This window comes from Chiloscyllium punctatum, chromosome 19, assembly GCF_047496795.1.
Source record: "Chiloscyllium punctatum isolate Juve2018m chromosome 19, sChiPun1.3, whole genome shotgun sequence".
NCBI classification, from domain to species: Eukaryota; Metazoa; Chordata; class Chondrichthyes; order Orectolobiformes; family Hemiscylliidae; genus Chiloscyllium; species Chiloscyllium punctatum.
The window spans coordinates 93,145,855-93,171,393 of record NC_092757.1 but is presented as its reverse complement, the minus strand read 5'-3'; the positions used below and the strand labels follow the sequence as shown (position 1 = coordinate 93,171,393).

At 53.8% G+C, this 25,539-nt stretch overlaps 1 protein-coding gene across 1 annotated transcript in view; it reads right to left on the bottom strand.

The window, feature by feature from the left end:
* The window catches only part of scarf1 (scavenger receptor class F, member 1), a 242,439-nt gene extending 217,172 nt beyond the window's left edge, over nt 1-25,267 (bottom strand). Inside the window, exons 1-4 of the mRNA XM_072590091.1 lie at nt 25,178-25,267; nt 23,670-24,006; nt 12,594-12,655; nt 9,272-9,373 (exon numbers count right to left, since the gene is read on the bottom strand). Coding sequence (XP_072446192.1) covers nt 9,272-9,373; nt 12,594-12,655; nt 23,670-23,776 — 271 coding nt within the window. The 5' untranslated portion in view covers nt 23,777-24,006; nt 25,178-25,267. The remainder of the gene's footprint in view (nt 1-9,271; nt 9,374-12,593; nt 12,656-23,669; nt 24,007-25,177) is intronic.
* Between the last annotated feature and the right edge of the window lie 272 nt (nt 25,268-25,539).

Here is a 25,539-nt window from a genome sequence, read left to right as displayed (position 1 = left end):
TCCGACAGTGCGGCACTCCCTCAGCACCGACTCTCCGACAGTGCGGCACTCCCTCAGCACTGACCCTCCGACAGTGCGGCACTCCCTCAGCACTGACCTTCTGATAGTGCGGAGCTCCTTCAGCACTGACCCTCTGACAGCGCGGCACTCCCTCAGCACTGACCCTCCGACAGTGCGGCACTCCCTCAGCACTGACCTTCTGATAGTGCGGAGCTCCTTCAGCACTGACCCTCTGACAGCGCGGCGCTCCCTCAGCACTGACCTTCCGACAGTGCGGCGCTCTCTCAGCACTGACCCTCTGACAGTGTGGCACTCACTCAGCACTGACCCTCCGACAGTGCGGCGCTCCCTCAGCACTGACCCTCCGACAGTGCGGCGCTCCCTCAGCACTGACCCTCCGACAGTGCGGCGCTCCCTCAGCACTGACCATCCGACAGTGCGGCGCTCCCTCAGCACTGACCCTCCGACAGTGCGGCGCTCCCTCAGCACTGACCCTCCGACAGTGCGGCGCTCCCTCAGCACTGACCCTCCGACAGTGCGGCGCTCCCTCAGCACTGACCCTCTGACAGTGCGGCGCTCCCTCAGCACTGACCCTCCGACAGTGCGGCGCTCCCTCAGCACTGACCGTCCGACAGTGCGGCGCTCCCTCAGCACTGACCCTCTGACAGTGCAGCACTCACTCAGCACCGACCCTCCGACAGGGCAGCACTCCCTTAGCACTGACCCTCTGACAGTGCGGCGCTCCCTCAGTACTGACCCTCTGACAGTGTGGCACTCACTCAGCACTGACCCTCCGACAGGGCGGCACTCCCTCAGCACTGACCCTCCGACAGTGCGGCGCTCCCTCAGCACTGATCCTCCGACAATACCCACTCCCTCAGCACCGACCCTCCGACAGTGCGGCACTCCCTCAGCACTGACCCTCTGACAGTGCGGCGCTCCCTCAGCATTGACCCTCTGACAGTGCGGCACTCCCTCAGCACTGACCCTCTGACAGTGCAGCACTCTCCCTCAGTACTGACCCTCTGACAGTGCCCCACTCCCTCAGCACTGACCCTCCGACAGTGCGGCACTCCCTCAGCACTGACCCTCTGACAGTGCGGCGCTCCCTCAGCACTGACCCTCTGACAGTGCGGCACTCCCTCAGCACTGACCCTCTGACAGTGCGGCACTCCCTCAGCACTGACCCTCTGACAGTGCGGCATTCCCTCAGCACTGACCCTCCGACAGTGCGGCACTCCCTCAGCACTGACCCTCTGACAGTGCGGCATTCCCTCAGCACTGACCCTCCGACAGTGCAGCACTCCCTCAGCACTGACCCTCTGACAGTGCAGTATTCCCTCAGCACTGACCCTCTGACAGTGCAGCACTCCCTCAGCACTGACCCTCTGACAGTGCAGTATTCCCTCAGCACTGACCCTCTGACAGTGCAGTATTCCCTCAGCACTGACCCTCTGACAGTGCAGTATTCCCTCAGCACTGACCCTCTGACAGTGCAGCACTCACTCAGCACAGACCCTCTGACAGTGCGGCACTCCCCTCAGCACTGACCCCTCCGACAGTGCGGCGCTCCCTCAGCACTGACCCTCCGACAGTGCGGCGCTCCCTCAGCACTGACCCTCCGACAGTGCGGCGCTCCCTCAGCACTGACCCTCCGACAGTGCGGCGCTCCCCTCAGCACTGACCCTCCGACAGTGCGGCGCTCCCTCAGCACTGACCCTCCGACAGTGCGGCGCTCCCTCAGCACTGACCCTCCGACAGTGCGGCGCTCCCCTCAGCACTGACCCTCCGACAGTGCGGCGCTCCCTCAGCACTGACCCTCCGACAGGGCCCATTCCCTCAGCACTGACCCTCCGACAGTGCGGCGCTCCCTCAGCACTGACCCTCCGACAGGGCCCATTCCCTCAGCACTGACCCTCTGACAGTGCGGCGCTCCCTCAGCACTGACCCTCCGACAGTGCGGCGCTCCCTCAGCACTGACCCTCCGACAGAGCCCATTCCCTCAGCACTGACCCTCCGACAGTGCGGCGCTCCCTCAGCACTGACCCTCCGACAGGGCCCATTCCCTCAGCACTGACCCTCTGACAGTGCGGCGCTCCCTCAGCACTGACCCTCCGACAGTGCGGCGCTCCCTCAGCACTGACCCTCCGACAGGGCCCATTCCCTCCAGCACTGACCCTCTGACAGTGCGGCGCTCCCTCAGCACTGACCCTCCGACAGTGCGGTGCTCCCTCAGTACTGACCCTCCGACAGTGCGGCGCTCCCTCAGCACTGACCCTCCGACAGTGCGGCACTCCCTCAGCACTGACCCTCCGACAGTGCGGCGCTCCCTCAGCACTGACCCTCCGACAGGGCCCACTCCCTCAGCACTGACCCTCCGACAGTGCGGCGCTCCCTCAGCACTGACCCTCCGACAGGGCCCACTCCCTCAGCACTGACCCTCCGACAGTGCGGCGCTCCCTCAGCACTGACCCTCCGACAGGGCCCATTCCCTCAGCACTGACCCTCCGACAGTGCGGCGCTCCCTCAGCACTGACCCTCCGACAGGGCCCACTCCCTCAGCACTGACCCTCCGACAGTGCGGCGCTCCCTCAGCACTGACCCTCCGACAGTGCGGCACTCCCTCAGCACTGACCCTCCGACTGTGCGGCGCTCCCTCAGCACTGACCCTCCGACAGGGCCCACTCCCTCAGCACTGACCCCTCCGACAGTGCGGCGCTCCCTCAGCACTGACCCTCCGACAGGGCCCATTCCCTCAGCACTGACCCTCCGACAGTGCGGCGCTCCCTCAGCACTGACCCTCCGACAGGGCCCATTCCCTCAGCACTGGCCCTCTGACAGTGCGGCGCTCCCTCAGCACTGACCCTCCGACAGTGCGGCGCTCCCTCAGCACTGACCCTCCGACAGGGCCCATTCCCTCAGCACTGACCCTCCGACAGTGCGGCGCTCCCTCAGCACTGACCCTCCGACAGGGCCCATTCCCTCAGCACTGACCCTCCGACAGTGCGGCGCACTCCCTCAGCACTGACCCTCCGACAGTGCGGCACTCCCTCAGTACTGACCCTCCGACAGTGCCCACTCCCTCAGCACTGACCCTCCGACAGTGCGGCACTCCCTCAGCACTGACCCTCCGACAGGGCCCATTCCCTCAGCACTGACCCTCTGACAGTGCCCACTCCCTCAGCACTGACCCTCCGACAGTGCCCACTCCCTCAGCACTGACCCTCTGACAGTGCAGTATTCCCTCAGCACTGACCCTCTGACAGTGCAGTATTCCCTCAGCACTGACCCTCTGACAGTGCAGTATTCCCTCAGCACTGACCCTCTGACAGTGCGGCACTCCCTCAGCACTGACCCTCCGACAGTGCAGCACTCCCTCAGTACTGACCCTCCGACAGTGCCCACTCCCTCAGCACTGACCCTCCGACAGTGCAGCACTCCCTCAGTACTGACCCTCCGACAGTGCCCACTCCCTCAGCACTGACCCTCTGACAGTGCCCACTCCCCTCAGCACTGACCCTCTGACAGTGCCCACTTCCCTCAGCACTGACCCTCTGACAGTGCCCACTCCCTCAGCACTGACCCTCCGACAGTGCGGCGCTCCCTCAGCACTGACCCTCCGACAGTGCAGCACTCCCTCAGTACTGACCCTCCGACAGTGCCCACTCCCTCAGCACTGACCCTCTGACAGTGCCCACTCCCTCAGCACTGACCCTCTGACAGTGCCCACTCCCTCAGCACTGACCCTCCGACAGTGCCCACTCCCTCAGCACTGACCCTCCGACAGTGCGGCGCTCCCTCAGCACTGACCCTCCGACAGTGCGGCACTCCCCTCAGCACTGACCCTCCGACAGTGCAGCACTCCCTCAGCACTGACCCTCCGACAGTGCAGCACTCACTCAGCACTGACCCTCCGACAGTGCGGCACTCCCTCAGCACTGACCCTCCGACAGTGCGGCGCTCCCTCAGCACTGACCCTCCGACAGTGCGGCGCTCCCTCAGCACTGACCCTCCGACAGTGCGGCGCTCCCTCAGCACTGACCCTCCGACAGTGCGGCGCTCCCTCAGCACTGACCCTCCGACAGTGCGGCGCTCCCTCAGCACTGACCCTCCGACAGTGCGGCGCTCCCTCAGCACTGACCCTCCCGACAGTGCGGCGCTCCCTCAGCACTGACCCTCCGACAGTGCGGCGCTCCCTCAGCACTGACCCTCCGACAGGGCCCATTCCCCTCAGCACTGACCCTCCGACAGTGCGGCGCTCCCTCAGCACTGACCCTCCGACAGGGGCCCATTCCCTCAGCACTGACCCTCTGACAGTGCGGCGCTCCCTCAGCACTGACCCTCCGACAGTGCGGCGCTCCCTCAGCACTGACCCTCCGACAGAGCCCATTCCCTCAGCACTGACCCTCCGACAGTGCGGCGGTCCCTCAGCACTGACCCTCCGACAGGGCCCATTCCCTCAGCACTGACCCTCTGACAGTGCGGCGCTCCCTCAGCACTGACCCTCCGACAGTGCGGCGCTCCCTCAGCACTGACCCTCCGACAGGGCCCATTCCCTCAGCACTGACCCTCTGACAGTGCGGCGCTCCCTCAGCACTGACCCCTCCGACAGTGCGGTGCTCCCTCAGTACTGACCCTCCGACAGTGCGGCGCCTCCCTCAGCACTGACCCTCCGACAGTGCGGCACTCCCTCAGCACTGACCCTCTGACAGTGCGGCGCTCCCTCAGCACTGACCCTCCGACAGGGCCCACTCCCTCAGCACTGACCCTCCGACAGTGCGGCGCTCCCTCAGCACTGACCCTCCGACAGGGCCCACTCCCTCAGCACTGACCCTCCGACAGTGCGGCGCTCCCTCAGCACTGACCCTCCGACAGGGCCCATTCCCTCAGCACTGACCCTCCGACAGTGCGGCGCTCCCTCAGCACTGACCCTCCGACAGGGCCCACTCCCTCAGCACTGACCCTCCGACAGTGCGGCGCTCCCTCAGCACTGACCCTCCGACAGTGCGGCACTCCCTCAGCACTGACCCTCCGACTGTGCGGCGCTCCCTCAGCACTGACCCTCCGACAGGGCCCACTCCCTCAGCACTGACCCTCCGACAGTGCGGCGCTCCCTCAGCACTGACCCTCCGACAGGGCCCATTCCCTCAGCACTGACCCTCCGACAGTGCGGCGCTCCCTCAGCACTGACCCTCCGACAGGGCCCATTCCCTCAGCACTGGCCCTCTGACAGTGCGGCGCTCCCTCAGCACTGACCCTCCGACAGTGCGGCGCTCCCTCAGCACTGACCCTCCGACAGGGCCCATTCCCTCAGCACTGACCCTCCGACAGTGCGGCGCTCCCTCAGCACTGACCCTCCGACAGTGCGGCACTCCCTCAGCACTGACCCCTCCGACAGTGCGGCACTCCCTCAGTACTGACCCTCCGACAGTGCCCACTCCCTCAGCACTGACCCTCCGACAGTGCGGCACTCCCCTCAGCACTGACCCTCCGACAGGGCCCATTCCCTCAGCACTGACCCTCCGACAGGGCCCATTCCCTCAGCATTGACCCTCTGACAGTGCGGGCACTCCCTCAGTACTGACCCTCCGACAGTGCCCACTCCCTCAGCACTGACCCTCCGACAGTGCGGCACTCCCCTCAGCACTGACCCTCCGACAGGGCCCATTCCCTCAGCACTGACCCTCCGACAGGGCCCCATTCCCTCAGCACTGACCCTCTGACAGTGCGGCACTCCCCTCAGTACTGACCCTCCGACAGTGCCCACTCCCTCAGCACTGACCCTCCGACAGTGCGGCACTCCCTCAGCACTGACCCTCCGACAGGGCCCATTCCCTCAGCACTGACCCTCCGACAGGGCCCATTCCCTCAGCACTGACCCTCTGACAGTGCCCACTCTCCCTCAGCACTGACCCTCCGACAGGGCCCATTCCCTCAGCACTGACCCTCTGACAGTGCCCCGCTCCCTCAGCACTGACCCTCCGACAGGGCCCATTCCCTCAGCACTGACCCTCCGACAGGGCCCATTCCCTCAGCACTGACCCTCTGACAGTGCCCGCTCCCTCAGCACTGACCCTCCGACAGGGCCCATTCCCTTAGCACTGACCCTCTGACAGTGCCCGCTCCCTCAGCACTGACCCTCCGACAGGGCCCATTCCCTCAGCACTGACCCTCCGACAGGGCCCATTCCCTCAGCACTGACCCTCCGACAGGGCCCATTCCCTCAGCACTGACCCCTCCGACAGGGCCCATTCCCTCAGCACTGACCCTCCGACAGGGCCCATTCCCTCAGCACTGACCCTCCGACAGGGCCCATTCCCTCAGCACTGACCCTCCGACAGGGCCCATTCCCTCAGCACTGACCCTCTGACAGGGCAGGTCTCAATGTGAGACAGAAACAGGGACTGACAGAGAAAGTGTAAGAGAGAGAGAGAGAGAGAGAGAGAGAGAGAGCCTGAGAGAGAGAGAGAGAGAGAGAGCCCGAGAGAGAGAGAGAGAGAGAGAGAGAGCCCGAGAGAGAGAGAGAGAGAGAGAGCCTGAGAGAGAGAGAGCCCTGAGAGAGAGAGAGAGAGAGAGAGAGCCCGAGAGAGAGAGAGAGAGAGAGAGCCTGAGAGAGAGAGAGAGAGAGAGAGCGAGAGAGCCCGAGAGAGAGAGAGAGAGAGAGAGCCTGAGAGAGAGAGAGAGAGAGAGAGAGAGCCTGAGAGAGAGAGAGAGAGCCTGAGAGAGAGAGAGAGAGAGCCTGAGAGAGAGAGAGAGAGAGAGAGAGAGCCTGAGAGAGAGAGAGAGAGAGAGAGAGAGAGCCCGAGTGAGAGAGAGAGAGAGAGAGAGAGAGAGCCCGAGAGAAAGGGAGTGTGGCTGTTCGAGTGTGACTCCTTCCAATTGTGCTGTGGGTGAGGGGGAAATGATCTATGACCTTACTGAATCTAGAATATTATCACATGATCAGTATGTCCATGTAACGTTCAAGCCATGCTCCTGATCTCATCACATCATGTGACCTAAGCATGTTTAGATTCCATGTTCCCTGGGATCAGTAGGATCATTGCACCCTCCAGAAACATGGTTGTCTGTTATAACCTCATTGTTTCAGTATTAACCCTGACATGTGTGTATCTGAGGATGGTAATGCTTGGATATTATCGATATTTGTAATGTGTATCTGTCGGATTCCACCCCCCCCCCCCCCCCCCCCCCCTCCCCAAATGAAGCTGGGGCTGTGGCCCATTATAGACTGAGAGCAGCATGGCCAGAGGATGGTGACTGAACACCGTCCGCCCCAGCAGGAACTCCAGGATGAAGGTGCGATATTCCCTGAACCTGATGGTCCCAGGGTGATCCCATCTGTCTAACGGAGCATGGCTCAGGGCTGGTGCTGGATAATTACTCATACCATTCTCACCAAGACCGAAACTACAAATGTTTAAAAATCCCAAACAGAGCACCAGTCCAGCCTCTGCTGCTCTGCCCAGTTCTCCCTGCTCCTTCAGCTCGGACCTGAGTCGGGAACTCTCTCTCGAAACACTCTCTGCCTCCCCCCTCTCTCTCCTTCCTTAAAACACATCCCCTACCTGTCCTAATCCTCCCCTCCATCGCTTAGAGTCAGATTGAGTTTGATGAGTCCCCTGTGAAGAGCCTTGAGATGTCTTACCACATTCAAGGTGCTTTATCAATGCAATTTCTAGTTGTTGTTATTTCCCCAGTCACTGCTGTTCTGTGGTTGTTGGGATTGATTCACGCGTTTCTGACCGTTTGCCTTTCCCAACCATCACCCCGTGTGCTGTGCTGGAGTCGATCAGCTATTTCACTGCAGTTGGCATCACACCTGAATGCAAAACCTGTTCCCGCTGGATGTCAACATAATCCCGGTGTCGAGCAGAGTTTCAGGATGAAGATCAGGAGTCCTTATCCTCATGCTGGCCCTGAGTTATGTTCCCAACCAGTCTGTCCCTCAGAGATCAGCGAGGAGACGGTGGTTGGGGGCATCTGAGGATGACCCCTGCCTAAACCCCATTAGATTTGGCAACACGAGAGACGGTGTACCTGGGAGGAAGCATGTGCAGTCAGCGTGGTGTGGCGCCTGAGGCCATTCAGCTCGTCATGTCCTGTTCTAGCTGTGTGAAAGAGCTCTCCCAATGAGGCGGATTGTCCTGTCCCCTCACCCACTCCCCACCAGGTTGGACATGCCTCTGGTTTCCTTTTGAAAGTTCCTTTTCAATCTCCTTCCACTAGCCTGTCAGCTCCCTAAAATGCTCTTGCATCTGTCCCCGTTAGGTTGAGGAGACAGTTGTGACACCCTCCTAGTTCCTGAGCCCCCTAACCCCACAGCCCCCAACCCCACCAGCTCACAAACAGATCCCCCTGGTGTTAGTCCACCCAGACCCTTCGCAGATCAGACGCTCCCCCCCACTCCCCGACTCTCTGCTGCTGTGTGAGGGGGATACCTGAGTGTAATGGCTGCTCTGTGTTAGGGTCCCCTACTCCATGAGGTGGTGACTTTGCTTCATGTTTCTGCACAGCTCCCCCAGGCAGTGAGAACAAACCCTGTCCCACCACTCACCAGGTCAAACGGGGCACAGGAGGGTCAGTAGATGTGAGGATGCCACAGCCCAGCAGGTCAGACAGCTCGTGAGGAGGAGGAGAGCCAACGTATCCCCGCCTCCCCCCCCCCCCCCCCCCCACCAGACCTGATGAAGGGTCTCGGGCTGAAATGTTGCCCCTCGAATGCTGTCTGAGCTGCCGCGCTGTTCCGGCACCATATTCACCGACTTGGCTCCCAGCCTCTGCAATTCTCACCTGCTCCACGGCAAACAAACCAGCCACAATGGGGCAACTGGGGACGGGGTAGGTGCTACTCTACAACAACAACAACCTGGGGCTTCACGCTCTGCGGCGGCCCCTCAAGGATGTTTCAAACAAAGCCTGAACCTGCTCCTACTCCAGGAGGGATGAGAGCAGGCTCGACCCTGGTGAAAGGTTAAAGGAAGGGAGAGGGAGAGGGAGAGGGAGAGAATTCCCAGAGTTTGGAGCTGGGGCAGCTGAAGGCACAGGCTGGTGTAAAGATGGGGAATAGTCCGGGGATGGGGACTAAGAGAGCTCTGAGGGGTGTGTTAAAGGAGGTTACAGAGTTAGGGAGGGCTGAGAGGATGGAGGCAGTCAGGGAGGGAGGGAGGGAGGGAGGGAGTGAGGGACACTGGTCACCCCCAGGCCGCAGAGTGTGGGGACAGACAGCACGGCTTTAATGGGCTGGGGGGGGGTCACAGTGTGTACTCACTGGTCACGCACTTGGCTCCGAAGAATCCGTGGGGACAGCGGCAGACTCCAGGCCGGACACAGATCTCTTCTGGGCTGCAGGAATGTGGCCCGTCACAGATTGCTGCACACAGAGAAAGGTGAGAGCTCACTGAACACCTCAAACTCCCCCCCCACCACCCCCCACCGCCTCACAGCCAATAGTACATCACTGGAAACGCAGCAACCCACAACAGTACACAGCAAGATCCCGTGAACAACACCATGACGATGGCAGGGGTAGAGGGGGAGGGGTGAGGGCAACCTGTCTTACTGGTGATGGTGGTGGGGGTAAATATGGGACCCACCCCTCCCCCTACCTCTAAAATTCCTGAATCCATAGCATCTTTCAGATCTGCTCCATAATGCCTGGCTCAGTGAGAGGCAGCACTATCTTGGAAGGATTTAGAAAAGATTTACAAGGATGTTGCCAGGGCTGGAGGATCTGAGCTACAGGGAGAGGCTGAACAGGCTGGGGCTGTTTTCCCTGGAGCGTTGGAGGCTGAGGGGTGACCTTATAGAGGTTTACAAAATTATGAGGGGCATGGATAGGGTAAATAGAGAAAGTCTTTTCCCTGGGGTCGGGGAGTCCAGAACTAGAGGGCATAGGTTTAGGGTGAGAGGGGAAAGATATAAAAGAGACCTAAGGGGCAACTTTTTCATACAGAGGGTGATGCATGTATGGAATGAGCTGCCAGAGGATGTGGTGGAGGCTGGTACAATTGCAACATTTAAAAGGCATCTGGATGGGTCTATGAATAGGAAGGGTTTGAGGGATATGGGCTGGGTGCTGGCAGGTGGGACTAGATTGGGTTTGGATATCTGGTCAGTATGGACGGGTTGGACCGAAGGGTCTGTTTCCATGCTGTACATCTCTATGACTCTATGACTATCAGTAATGGCTCTCCATTTGTAAATAAATGAGCACTGAGGATGGGATAATGTTCTCTGAGGAGTGATCTCGTTCCCTGTTTGCAGGTGGGAATCTAGTGCCTCCACACAGTGATCCGGTGGATTCCAGAGAGTGTGAGATGTAAATGATTGAACCCCAGCAGACTGTCCAAACTCATCACCACCCACTAGCTACCTGAGTAATCAAAGCACAACACGGCAGATCAGAGAGGTGAGCAATCAAATGGGAAAGTGTGCTGGAGAAACTCAGCAGTGCCTGTGGAGAGAGAAACAGAGTGAACGTTTTGAGTCCAGTATGATTCTTCGATAACCGTTGGATCCTCTCAGGATTACAGGAATCTCCGAGACAGCCAATACTCCTCAGTTAGCAGCCACCTCCAACTTTTGAAATCCACACTCAGTGCTATGGCCCACCACAAGCATACACTCAACCCTCTCTCAAAGCTGTCCTGATCTTCCAGTTCCATGTCATTTTTCATCTCCTTTCGAGGATGAGGAAGCTTATAGAGGGATCTTGATCAATTGGACCAATGGGCCGAGGAGGGGCAGATGGAGTTTAATTTGGATAAATGCATGGTGTTGCATTTTGGTAAAACAAACCAGGGCAGGACTTACATAGTCGATGGTGAGCCCCTGGGGAGTGCTGTACAACAGCAAGACCTAAGGGTTCAGCATGGTGGCTCAGTGGTTAGCACTGCTGCCTCACAACACCAGGGTCCCAGGTTCGACACCAGCCTTGAGCAATTGTCTGTGTGGAGTGTGCACGTTCTCCCTGTGTCTGTGTGGGTTTCCTCCGGGTGCTCCAGTTTCGTCTCACAGTCCAAAGACTGTGCCGGTCAGGGTGAATTGACCATACTAAATTGCCCATAGTGTTAGGTGCATTAGTCAGAGGGAAATGTAGGGTTTCTCTTCGGAGGGACTTGTTGGGCTGAAGGGCCTGGTTCCATACTGTAGGGAATCTAATCTAATCATCAAAACTTGCCTTACAGGCATTTGGAAAACATGCCCTCATTGCTCAGACCGTTGAGTGTAGGAGTTGGGGTGTCATGTTGAGGTTGTACAGGACGTTGGTGAGACCACTCCTGATGTACAGTGTGCAGTTCTGGTCGCTCTGCTATAGGAAGGATATGATTAAACTGGGGAGGGATCAGAAAAGATGTACCAGAATGTTGCCAGGACTGGAGGGTATGAGTTATAGGGAGAGGCTGGATAGGGTGGGACTTGTTTCACTGGAGTGTAGGAGGGGTTGAGGAGTGACCTAATAGAGGTTTATAAATCATGAGGGGTGTAGATAAGGTGAATAGTAAAGGGTGGGGGAGTTCAAAACTAGAGGGCATACGTTTAAGGTGAGGGGAAAGATATAAAAGGGACCTGAGGGACGACTTTTTCACGTAGAGGGTGGTGCGTGTATGGAATGAGCTGCCAGAGGAAGTGGTGGAGGCTGGGACAATGACAACATTGGAAAGCATTTTGGATGGGTACACAGACAGGAAAGGTTTAGAGGGATCTGATCCTAATGCAGTCATGGACATGTTGAACCGAAGGGTCTGTTTCCTCACTGTGTGACTCTATGACTTTTAACAAGAAACATCTTCCATTCCTTTCACTTGTTCAGGAATATAAGCTCCATTAACTTCATGAACAGTCAGACTGGATCCAAAACATTCCCTCTGTTCCTGCCTGCGCACAGAGACAGACACAGCTTCTCCAGCACATCCTGGTTTTATATCACACATCCACCCCCCCCCCCCCCAACTCCCCTCCCCCCACGGCTGTGTGACCCATCTCGCTGAGGGACCACAGCAGTTTCAGGAGCTAGCTCACCCTTCCCGTCCCCAGGGGTATTAGGAGTGGGCAAGACATGTTGGTACAGCCAGTGACACCAGCTCCCATGAGTGAATCAAATCATCCAAAGCGAGGAGGGGAGTTACAAAGTTAAAAATCATATAACAGCAGGTTATAGACAAGTGTAGTTGTTGGTAATAATTGTCTTTTGTCATTCTATTGGAAACCTGAGCTACGTGCCCTAGTGGCATAAATTTTGACCACCATTAGTTGAGATGAATAATCAGTAACTTGGTTAGACATAACCAGTAACCCATTCAGTGTTATCCCAACTCCCACCAATCATACCCAGTCAGCTGGCTGACCAATAAAACCCCTTCCATATTCCTGGCTCAACCAATCAGGTCACACCATTCTAAACAAAATTCTTACCCAACCAATCACGTTACTGGACTCTTTCCAACATCAGACAACAGTGTCATGTCAGTCCCTGACAGCAGAGAGGTCACAGCTCAGAGAGTGAATATGATTATCAGTTCCAGCCTCGAGAGAAGACACTGCTTTACTTTAACATTTGAATGTTTGCCATGATTGTAAAAGACACTCACCGATGGAGCACTCATTGCCCTGCTGCCTCCAGCCTGGACAACAGCTCAGTGACGGAGGATCTCTATAACACAAGGAGAGAGTCAGGGAAACTGCTGTTAATGTTGGAGCATCTTGTGCAGCTTTAGGACATCTCCCAGAATCAGGCTCATCCCATACCCACTGTACCCCATACCCACTGTACCCCATACCCACTGTACCCCATACCCACTGCACCCCATACCCACTGCACCCCATACCCACTGCACCCCATACACACTGCACCCCATACACACTGCACCCCATACACACTGCACCCCATATCACTGCACCCCATACACACTGCACCCCATACACACTGCACCCCATACACACTGCACCCCATACCCTCTGCACCCCATACACACTGCACCCCATACACACTGCACCCCATACCCTCTGCACCCCATACACACTGCACCCCATACACACTGCACCCCATGTACACTGCACCCCATATGTACACCATATACACTGCACCCCATAGGGACTGTACCCCATATACACTGCACCCAATGTACATTGCATTCTATATACACTGCACCCCGTACACATTGGACTCCAAATACACTGTATCCCATATACACTGAAACCCAATCACACTGCATTCCATACAGACTGCATTCCAAATACACTGCACCCCACATACACCGCATCCTGTATTCACTGAATCCCATATACACTGCATTCCATATACTCTCTACTACATATACACTGCATCCCGTATGCTGTACACTGCATTCCATATACACTGTATCCAACATACACTGTATCCCATATACACTACATCCCATATACACTGCCTCCTGTATACTGTTCACTGCATTCCATATGAACTGTATCCCACATACACTGCATCCCATATACACTGCATCCCATATACACTGCATCCCATATACACTGCATCCCATATATGCTGCATCCAATATTCACTTTATCCCATATACACTGCATTCCAAATACACTGCACCTCATATACCCTGCATCCCATACACATTGTACCCCATATACACAGCATTCCATATATGCTAAATCCTATATACACTGCAGTCCATTTATACTGCATTCCAAATACACTGCAACCCATATGCACTGTGTCCCAAATATACTGCATTCCATATACACTGCATCCCACGTACAAGAGGAGAAAGTGAGGACTGCAGATTCTGGAGATCAGAGTCAAGAGTGTGGTGCTGGAAAAGCACAGCAGGTCAGGCAGCATCTGAGGAGCAGGAGAATCGACGTTTCAGGCATAAGCCTTTCATCAAGAATGAGGCTGTGAGTTGAGGGTGTGGGGAGATAAATGGGAGGGGGTGGACTGCAATGAATGTAGCTGAGAGTGCAACAGGTAGATAGAGGTGGGGGTAATGGTGATAGGTCGGAGAGGAGGGTGGAGTGGATAGGTGGGAAAGACGATGGACAGGTCTAGAGGGCGGTGCTGAGTTGGAGAGTTGAAACAGGCGGCATAGTAGTTCAGTGGTTAGCACTGCTGCCACACAGCACCAGGGTCCCAGGTTCGAATCCAGCCTCGGGTGACTGTCTGTGTGGAGTTTGCACATTCTCCCCACGTCTGCGTGGGTTTCCTCTGGGTGCTCCGGTTTCCTCCCATAGAATGTGCAGGTCAGGGTGAGTTGGCCATGCTAAATTACCCAGAGTGATAAGTGCATCAGTCAGAGGGAAATAGATCTGGGTGGGTCACTCGTCGGAGGGTCAGTGTGGACTTGTTGGGCTGAAGGGCCTGTTTCCATGCCATAGGGAATCTAACCTGGGATAAGGTAGGGAGAGGGGAAATGAGGGAATTGGTGAAATGTAGATTGACCCTGTGTGGTTGCAGGGTCCCAAAGTGGAGGAGGAGGCACCTTCATCCAGGCATCCGGTGGTTATGGTTTGGAGATGGAGGAGGCCCAGGACCTTTATGTCCTTGGGGGAGTAGGAGGGGGAGTTGAAGTGTTCGGCCACAGGGCAGTGGGGTTGGTGGGTGCGGGTGTCCCAGAGATGCTCTCTGAAACGCTCTGAGAGTTGGCATCCTGTCTTCCCAATGTAGAGGAGATCGCGTCACATGCAACAGACACAGTAGATGAGATGTGTGGAGGTGCAGGAAAATCTCTGTCTGATGTGGAAGGCTCCTTTGGGGCCTTGGGAGGAGGTGAGGGAGGAGGTGTGGGCGCAGGTTTTGCAATTCCTGCGGTGGCAGGGGAAGGTGCCAGGATGGGATGGTGGGTTGGTTGCGGGGGTGGGGGTGAGGATCGGACAATGGAGTCATGCAAGGAATGGTCTCCGGAACACAGATAGGGGTGAGGTGGGAAATATACCCCTGGTGATGGGGTAGGTAGCAGTGAGAGTCCGTGCATTTATAGTTGATGTTCGTGGTTAGTCGATCACTGGAGATGGAGATGGAGAGGTCCAGGAAGGGAAGGGAGGTGTCCAAGATGGTCCAGGTGAACTTAAGATTGGGGTGGAAGGTGTTGGTGAAGTTGATAAACTGTTCAACCTCCTCTTGGGAGCATGAGGTGGTGTCAATACAGTCATCGACGTAGCGGAGGAAAAGCTGGAGAATGGTGTCAGTGTAGCTGTGGATGATGGACTGTTCCATGTACCCAATGAAGAGACAGGCATAACTGAGGCCCATGCAGATGCCCATGACTACCCCTTTGGTTTGGAGCAATAGGGAGGATTGGAAGGAGATGTTGTTGAGGGGGAGGACCTGTTCCACCAGGTGGATGACAATGTCAGTGGAAGGGTATAGGTGGCGATGCTGGGAGAGAAAGAAACACAGGGCTTGGAGGCCTTCATTGTGGCAGATAGATGTGTACAAGGACTGGATGTCCAGGCTGAAGGTGAGGGATTGGGGCCCAGGGAAACGACAGTCTTGGAGGAGATGAAGGGCATGGATGGTGTCCAGAACGAGGGTGGGGAGTATACTGCTCCCCATACACACTGCACCCCATACACACTGCTCCCCATACACACTGCACCCCATACCCACTGCTCCCCATACACACTGCACCCCATACACACTGCACCCCATACACACTGCACCCCATACACACTGCACCCCATACACACTGCACCCTATACACACTGCACCCCATATACACTGCACCCTATACACACCGCATCCCATACACACTGCACCCCATATACACCGCATCCCATACACACTGCACCCCATACACTCTGCACCCCATACACACTGCACCCCATACCCACTGCACCCCATACACACTGCACCCCTTACACACTGCACCCCATATACTCTGCACCCCATATACTCTGCACCCCATACACACTGCACCCCATACACACTGCACCCCATACACACTGCACCCCATATACACTGCACCCCATACACACTGCACCCCATATACACTGCATCCCATACACACTGCATCCCATACACACTGCATCCCATACACACTGCACCCCATATACACTGTATTCCATACACACTGCATCCTATATATACTGCATCCCATACACACTGGACCCCATATGCACTGCACCCCATATACACTGCATTCCAAATCCACTACACCCCATATACACTGCACCCCAGATATACTGCACCCCATATACACTGCATTCCAAATTCACTGCACCCCATATACACTGCATTCCAGATAGACTGCATCCCATATACACTGTATCCCATATAGACTGCATTCCAAATACTGTACACTGCATTCCATATACACTGCATCCCGTATACACTGCACCCCATATACACTGCATTCCAAATTCACTGCACCCCATATACACTGCATTCCAGATAGACTGTATCCCATATACACTGTATCCCATATAGACTGCATTCCAAATACTGTACACTGCATTCCATACACACTGCACCCCAGATACACTGCATCCTGTATACACTGCATACCATATACACTGCACTCCATATACACTGCACCCCAGATACACTGCATCCTAGATACATTGCATCCCTTACACATTGCATACCATATACACTGCACTCCATATACACTGCATTCCATATAGACTGCATCCCATGTACACTGTATCCTATATAGACTGCATTCCAAATACCATACACTGCATTCCAAATTCACTGCATCCCATATACAGTGTACCCCGTATACACTGTTCCTCACCGTGGGCGGCACGGTGGCACAGTGGTTAGCACTGCTGCCTCACACCGCCAGAGATCCGGGTTCAATTCCCGCCTCAGGCGACTGACTGTGTGGAGTTTGCACGTTCTCCCCGTGTCTGCGTGGGTTTCCTCCGGGTGCTCCGGTTTCCTCCCACAGTCCAAAGATGTGCAGGCCAGGTGAATTGGCCATCCTAAATTGCCTGTAGTGTTAGGTAAGGGGTAGATGTAGGGGAATGGGTGGGTTACGCTTCGGCGGGGCGGTGTGGACTTGTTGGGCCGAAGGGCCTGTTTCCACACTGTAAGTAATCTAATCTAACTGCATCCCATATACACTCCATACTATATACATTCATCCCAAATACACTACATCGATATACATTGCATTCCATATACACTGTATCCCATATCTGTCGCATCCCATATACACTGCACCCCATATACACTGTATCCAATGTACATTGCATTTCAGATAGACTGCCTTTCATATGCAAGTTGTTCTACGATATTGTGACAGCTGTGTTCCTTTATAATCTCACCCTGTAGACAATTGCACTGTAGAACTTCCTGACAGAAAGCTGCTATACTCGTTCAGTGGAAAGTTCACATTGTCCTAACAATGTCCCCAATTTGCCAATCACATTATAGCCAATTGGTGTTGACGAAACCCGTGATATACCAGAATAATCTGTATGCTGGATTCCGTATACATCACAAGTCATATACACTGTATTCCATGTACACTATATTCCAATTATGCTGTAATTCAAATATACTGGATTCCATATACACTGCATTTAGTTCCGTGGCCTGGAATTCGAGGAGATAGCTGTTGCCCAAAAGATGGTCAGACCCCAATAAAGAAAAGCCCATGTGATCGGGATGTTTGTGTAATGAGAGCTATTGCAACTGTGCTCGCAGAGATAACAGCACTGAGGAGATATGTCTCATCTCAGGCAGGAGTGAATCTGAAATTGTTTACTGCAGACAGTAGGAGAGGCTGCATTTTTAATCAGGAAGGGAATCAAGGATAATGGGGAAAAGGCAGTAAAGTGGAGTTTAGAATGACCAGAACCGCCATGATCTCATTGTGTGGTGGAGCAGACTAGATGGGCTGAATGGCCAATTCCTAGTCCCATGTTTTATCATCAGTTTCTCAGGATCTAGCCCTTGCAATACTTATTTTGGCCACCAGCTGGCCCCACCTAAATCAATGGTGTCCCTGATGGTATTGGGTTAGATCTAATATAGCTATCCAATCCCCTCGTCCATGTGGTCCATATGAGAACCATATCCCATTCTATCACTGGATGGAAGATGAGTTCATGTTCCCATGGCCTACAGGGGGAGCTGCAGGCTGCTCCTCATTCTCTGTGTTGGCCTCAGGATCACACTGAGTGGTGCATTAAACTCACATGTTTAACCAATCAAGTTTCAGAAATAGACCATTTGGTCCATCCCTAACTCCAGGGCACATGCCCTCCCCAACCTCTTCATCCCATCTCCCTGAACATTCCCATCCCCCTCCCCATCTTCCTCCATCTCCCCAGCCTATCTCTCTCCATCCTCAACCCCTCCACATCTCCTTCCCCCCTCCATCTCCCCCTCCTCCACCCATCCCTCTCCACCCCACTTCCTCCATCTCCCTATCCCCATTTCTCTCCATCTCCCTGTTCCCCTTCATCACCTATCCCCTACCCCTCCCCATCTTCCTGCATCTCTCCATTCCCCTTCCCAAACCCCTTCACTCCTCTCCATCCCCCTCCACCTCCCACTCCGGCCCTACCTGTTCCCCATCCATCTCCACCTCCCTTCCCATTCCCCTTCCACCTCCCTTCCCATTCCCCGTCCATAGCCCTTCCTACCCCCTCCTATTTTCCCTTCTCCCTCTCTGGCCTCCACCTCAAACCCTGTCCCTCTCCACCCCATGTCCCTCTCTGCTCACCCACTATCTCTGTCTGCTCACCACACCCTCCAGACCTAACAAATACCATTCCTAAAGGCCATTGCTGGGCACCGAGAGGATGAGTTTACTGTAATTGCTGGGTCTCTTACTGAAATATTCATATCATCGATAGTCACAGGTGAGGTGCCGGAAGACTGGAAGTTGGCTAACGTGGTGCCACTGTCTAATAAAGGTGGTAAGGACAAGCCAGGGATCTATAGCCCAGTGAGCCTGACCTCGGTGGTGGGCATGGTGTTGGAGAGAATCCCGAGGGATAGGATGTACATGTATTTGGAAAGGCAAGGACTGATTAGGGATAGTCAGCACAGCTTTGTGTGTGGGGAATCATGTCTCACAAACTTGATTGAGTTTTTTGAAGAAGTAACAAAGAGGATTGATGAGGGCAGAGCAGTAGATGTGATCTATATGGACTTCAGTAAGGCATTCGACAAGGTTCCCCATGGGAGACTGATTAGCAAGGTTAGATCTCACGGAATACAGGGAGAACTAGCCATTTGGATACAGAACTGGCTCAAAGGTAGAAGACAGAGGGTGGTGGTGGAGGGTTGTTTTTCAGACTGGAGGCCTGTGACCAGTGGAGTGCCACAAGGATCGGTGCTGGATCCACTGCTTTTCATCATTTATATAAATGATTTGGATGTGAGCATAAGAGGTACAGTTAGTAAGTTTGCAGATGACACCAAAATTGGAGGTGTAGTGGACAGCGAAGAGGGTTACCTCAGATTACAACAGGATCTGGACCAGATGGGCCAATGGGCTGAGAAGTGGCAGATGGAGTTTAATTCAGATAAATGCAAGGCACTGTATTTTGGGAAAGCAAATCTTAGCAGGACTTCTACACTTAATGGTAAGGTCCTAGGGAGTGTTGCTGAACCTTGGAGTCCAGGTTCATAGCTCTTTGAAAGTGGAGTCACAGGTAGATAGGATAGTGAAGAAGGCATTTGGTATGCTTCCCTTTATTGGTTAGAGTATTGAGTACAGGAGTTGGGAGGTCACGTTGCGGCTGTACAGGACATTGGTTAGGCCACTGTTGGAATATTGTGTGCAATTCTGGTCTCCTTCCTATTGGAAAGATGTTGTGAACCTTGAAAGGGTTCAGAAAAGATTTACAAGGATGTTGCCAGGGTTGGAGGATCTGAGCTACAGGGAGAGGCTGAACAGGCTGGGCCTGTTTTCCCTGGAGCGTCGGAGGCTGAGGTGTGACCTTATGGAGGTTTATAAAATCATGAGGGGCATGGATAGGGTAAATAGACAAGGTCATTTCCCTGGGGTCGGGGAGTCCAGAACTAGAGGGCATAGGTTTAGGGTGAGAGATAAAAGATATAAAAGAGACCTAAGGGGCAACGTTTTCACGCAGAGGGTGGTACGTGTATGGAATGAGCTGCCAGAGGAAGTGGTGGAGGCTGGTATAATTGCAACATTTAAGAGGCATTTGGATGGGTATATGAATAGGAAGGGTTTGGAGGGATATGGGCCAGGTGCTGGCAGGTGGGACTAGATTGGGTTTGGATATCTGGTCGGCATGGACGGGTTGGACCGAAGGGTCTGTTTCTGTGCTGTACATCTCTGTGACTCCATGACTGTATAAGTTGCTATAGTTATACAGTTGTATTGTACATCTCTAGGCTGGGGGTTCAATTTTTATAGGATGTGGTTAGATTCTTTAGAGTGAGATTAGTTTCTATAGGGTGGGGCTGGAATTTCTATAGGGTGGGATGGGGTGGATATCTATAGGTTAATGTGGGGTGGATATCTATACAGTGGGATGGGGTGGATATCTATAGGGTGGGGTGGAGACATATGTTGAATGCAAACAGATTGGAGATTTATCGGTTCTGGTGAGTGGAGCAATTACACACACAATCTGTTTCATGGTAAATGTTAACAAACTGAATAGAAACTGGATACAAAGGCTTTTTTATTCACTCACAGGAATGTTTTTTTGAAAAAGTGATGAAGAGGGTTGATGAAGGCAGGGTGATGGACATTGTCTATATGGACTTCAGCAAAGCATTTGACAAGGTCCCACAGAGGAGACTGGTTAGCAAGGTTAGATCACATAGGATCCTGGGGGAACTAGCCAATTGGATACAAAATTGGCCTGAAGGTAGGAGACAGAGGGTGATGGTGGAGGGTTGTTTTTCAGACTGGAGGCCTGTGATCAGTGGAGTGCCACAAGGATCGGTGCTGGGTCCACTGCCTTTTGTCATTATTATCATGGAGAGGTAATGGCCTAGTGGTATTATCACTGGACTCTTATTCTAGAAACCCAGATAATGTTCTGGGAGCCTGAGTTCAAATCCCACCACAGCAGAAATGGAGTTTGAGTTCAATAAACGTATGGAATTAAGAGTCTAATGATGATCACAAATCTGTTGTCGATTGTTGGAAAAATCCACCTAGGTCTCTATTGCCCTTTAGAGAAGGAATCTATCGTCCTTAACTGATCTGGCCTACATGTGACTCCAGACCCACAGCAATTTGGTTGACCCCTAATTGCCCTCTGGGCAATAAGTATTGGGCTGAGCCAGTGCTGCTCACCTCCCATGAATGAATGGAAAAAAAATGTTTTGGATGTGAACATAGTAAGATGATACAAAAATTGGAGGTGTAGTGGACAGCAAAGAAAGTTACCTCAGATTACAGTGGGATCTTGATCAGACAGGCCAATGGGCTGAGGAGTGACAGATGGAGTCTAGTTTAGATAAATATGAGGTGCTGTAAATCTTAGCAGGATTTATACACTTAATGGTAGAATCTGGGGGAGTGCAGTGAGCAAAAAGACCTTGGAGTGCAGGTTCATAGCTCCTTGAAAGTGGAGTCACAGGTAAATAGGATAGTGAAGAAGGCGTTTGGCACGAGTTGTTTCAAAGGATCTGATTCTGTGCTGTATGATTCTGTGTGGGCATCACTGGCTGGGCCCAGCATTTATTGCCCATCCCTAATTGCCCAGGAGGTCAGTTAAGAGTCAACCACATTGCTGTAGGTCTGGAGTCACATGTAGGCCAGACCAGGTAAGGATGGCACAAATTCACCTGCACCTCCACACACATCATTTACTGCATCCGCTGCACCCGATGTGGCCTCCTCTATGTTGGGGAGACAGGCCGCCTACTTGCGGAACATTTCAGAGAACACCTCTGGGACACCTGGACCAACCAACCCAACCACCCTATGGCTCAACACTTCAACTCCCCCTCCCACTCCACAAGGACATGCAGGTCCTTGGACTCCTCCATTGCCAGACCATAGCAACACGACGGTTGGAGGAAGAGCGCCTCATCTTCCGCCTGGGAACCCTCCAACCACAAGGGATGAACTCAGATTTCTCCAGTTTCCTCATTTCCCCTCCCTCCACCTTGTCTCAGTCCCAACCCTCGAACTCAGCACCGCCTTCCTAACCTGCAATCGTCTTCCTGACCTCTCCGCCCCCACCCCACCCCCACTCCAGCCTATCACCCTCACCTTAACCTCCTTCCACCTATTGCATTCCCAACGCCCCTCCCCCAAGTCCCTCCTCCCTACCTTTTATCTTAGCCTGCTGGACACACTTTCCTCATTCCTGAAGAAGGGCTGATGCCCGAAACATCGATTCTCCTGTTCCTTGGATGCTGCCTGACCTGCTGCGCTTTTCCAGCAACACATTTTCAGCTAAGGATGGCAGACTCCTTCCCAAAAGGACAATAATGAGCCAGGTGGGGTTTTCTGACAATCAACAATGGATTCATGGTCACCATGAGACTCTTCATTCCAAACGGTTATTAAATTCCAATTCCACCATCTGCCATTGTGGGATTTGAGCCCAGCTCTCCAGAAAATAACCTCGGTTTCTGGATCAATAGTCTAATCGTGGTAGCAGTTTTTAACGTTTTTTCATAATTCACCTCTCCCACTTCTGCTCTCTCAGTGCCTCAGTTTTGCCCAATTAGCCATCAGTTTTAACAGAGGGAGAGAGAGAGAGAGACAGAGCCTGTCTGCCTTTAGATTACACCTTCAACACAAAACACTCCTGTTCTGTGTGAGTCACAAACACAACTCCCTCAGGAATTGAGGACAACAAACCACCCCAGACAACTCGACAAAGGCTGCTCACGGCCGACGGCTGGAGAAATGGCAGAGAGAGCGAGGCTCTCTCCCTGAGGGATGGGCTGATGGAAAGGCACAGTAAGAAACAGGTAAACGAAAGGACAGGCAAGGTGTGGGACAGACACTGAGAGACAGGCAAACTGGGGTACAGGCACACTGAGAGACAGGCATGATGTGGGACAGACACTGAGAGACAGGCAAACTGGGGTACAGGCACACTGAGAGACAGGCATGGTGTGGGACAGACACTGAGAGACAAGCAAACTGGGGTACAGGCACACTGAGAGACAGGCATGGTGTGGGACAGACACTGAGAGACAGGCAAACTGGGGTACAGGCACACTGAGATACAGGCATGGTGTGGGACAGACACTGAGAGACAGGCAAACTGGGGTACAGGCACACTGAGAGACAGGCATGGTGTGGGACAGACACTGAGAGACAAGCAAACTGGGGTACAGGCACACTGAGAGACAGGCATGATGTGGGACAGACACTGAGAGATAGGCATGGTGTGGGACAGACACTGATAGACAGGTAAACTGGGGTACAGGCACACTGAGAGACAGGTATGGTGTGGGACAGACACTGAGAGACAGGCAGACTGGGGTACAGGCACACTGAGAGACAGGCACAATGTGGGGCAGACTCAAAGAGAGACTGAATAAGAGAAGCAGAGACACAGAGAGACAAAGAGAGGCACAGTGGGACAAAGAGACAAACAGATCAAGTCCATTCATGATAAAGAGATAAAAGCAGAGATACTGATGGTAAATCAAGATGCATAAAAAGAATAAAAAGAATAAAAAGAAGAGTTTCTGGGAATCACAGTATGTTGAGAGAGGAGGGTGCAGTTATGGCAAGAAATCGAACAACACAAAGAGGTGAAGTGATTACCTTGCTGATGAACAAACATTAGTTCCATTCGGATGAAGTTGCTGACCGTGAGAGGTCCAGATCAGAGTGTATAGACTAACCAGGATGAGTAGGGGTCCCATAGCCATTCCCAGGGGGAGTTACTGTTCAGTCCTGGGGATCTGTACCACTCTCTGGGCTCACTTGTGTAATCTTTGAGTCAGGTTACTGATCAGCACCGCACTCTCTGTGTTGCCCACACCCTGAGCTCAGTCTGCAGTTTCCTCATAGGGAAATGTATTCCTTCCTGCGGAAACGAGGGGTGGGTTTTGACGAGTTCCTTGTATTCAAGAGCCAACAGCTGAGGAGAAACAAAATCCTGGGACAGGGAAGACCAGCTATTAGTGTCAGTAACAAGGCAAAAAGCTGGATTATAAAATGGGAATCAAAAGTGATGAGATTGATGAGATTGTCAACATTAATATCATCGAATCAGATAGTACTGGATGACCCCATTCAGCCCATCACTCATCTCCTAGCTCTTTGAAAGCGACCTCACTATTCTCCCTCTCCCCTTCCGGCTCCGTTTCTGTCATACAGATATTTTGAACTCTGTTTTGAAACTGCCTTCACACTGTGAGACAGACACAGTGTGGGGCAGACACACTGAGAGACAGGCAGACTGGGGTACAGGCACACTGTGAGACAGGCACAGTGTGGGGCAGACACTGAGAGACAGGCAGACTGGGGTACAGGCACACTGTGAGACAGGCACAGTGTGGGGCAGACACTGAGAGACAGGCAGACTGGGGTACAGGCACACTGTGAGACAGGCATGGCGTGGGGGCAGACACTGAGAGACAGGCAGACTGGGGTACAGGCACACTGTGAGACAGGCATGGCGTGGGGGCAGACACTGAGAGACAGGCAGACTGGGGTACAGGTACACTGTGAGACAGGCACAGTGTGGGGCAGACACTGAGAGACAGGCAGACTGGGGTACAGGTACACTGTGAGACAGACACAGTGTGGGGCAGACACTGAGAGACAGGCAGACTGGGATACAGGCACACTGTGAGACAGGCACAGTGTGGGGCAGGCACTGAGAGACAGGCAGACTGGGATACAGGCACACTGTGAGACAGACATGGTGTGGGGCAAACACTGAGAGACAGACACTACCCAGATAACAACATCTCATCTCAATCCCCTCCTCCTCCCTGTCTCTTTGGCTGAATCTTTCCAATTAAAATCCCTCTGGTTCTCAGCAACTGTATATGGTCATGTATCTTTAAGGGGACAGGTCTCAGTAAATCTGTGGTCGACTACCTGGGTGGCAGTAATATGGTCTCCAGGGACTAGTAACCCAGAATCCCAGGCCGATAACCTCAGGACCTGGGTTCAAATTCCACAGATGGTGAAATTAGAATTCTGACAAAAAACCCGGAATTAACAACCTAATGATGTCAACCATGAATCCGTAACTGATTGTCGAGAAAAACTCATCTGGCTCACTAATATCCTTCAGGGAAGGAATCTGCCATCCTTACCTGGTCTGGCCGACATGTGACTCAGAGCCACAGCAATGTGGTTGACTCTTAACTGCCCTCTAGGTAATTAGGGATGTGTATAAATGCAGGCCCAGCCAGAGAATCCCACATCCTGTGAATGAATAAAAGGAAACTTGCGAGTCAGTCTGAATACTTAGGGAGTAGCTTTGCTTGCTGAGCTGTAGGTTTGAAATCCAGACGTTTCATTACCTGGCTAGGTAACATCATCAGTGGCAACCTCCAAGTGAAGCGAAGCTGTTGTCTCCTGCTTTCTATTCATATCTTTCTCCTGGATGGGGTTCCTGGGGTTTGTGGTGATGTCATTTCCTGTTTGTTTTCTGAGGGGTTGATAGATGGCATCT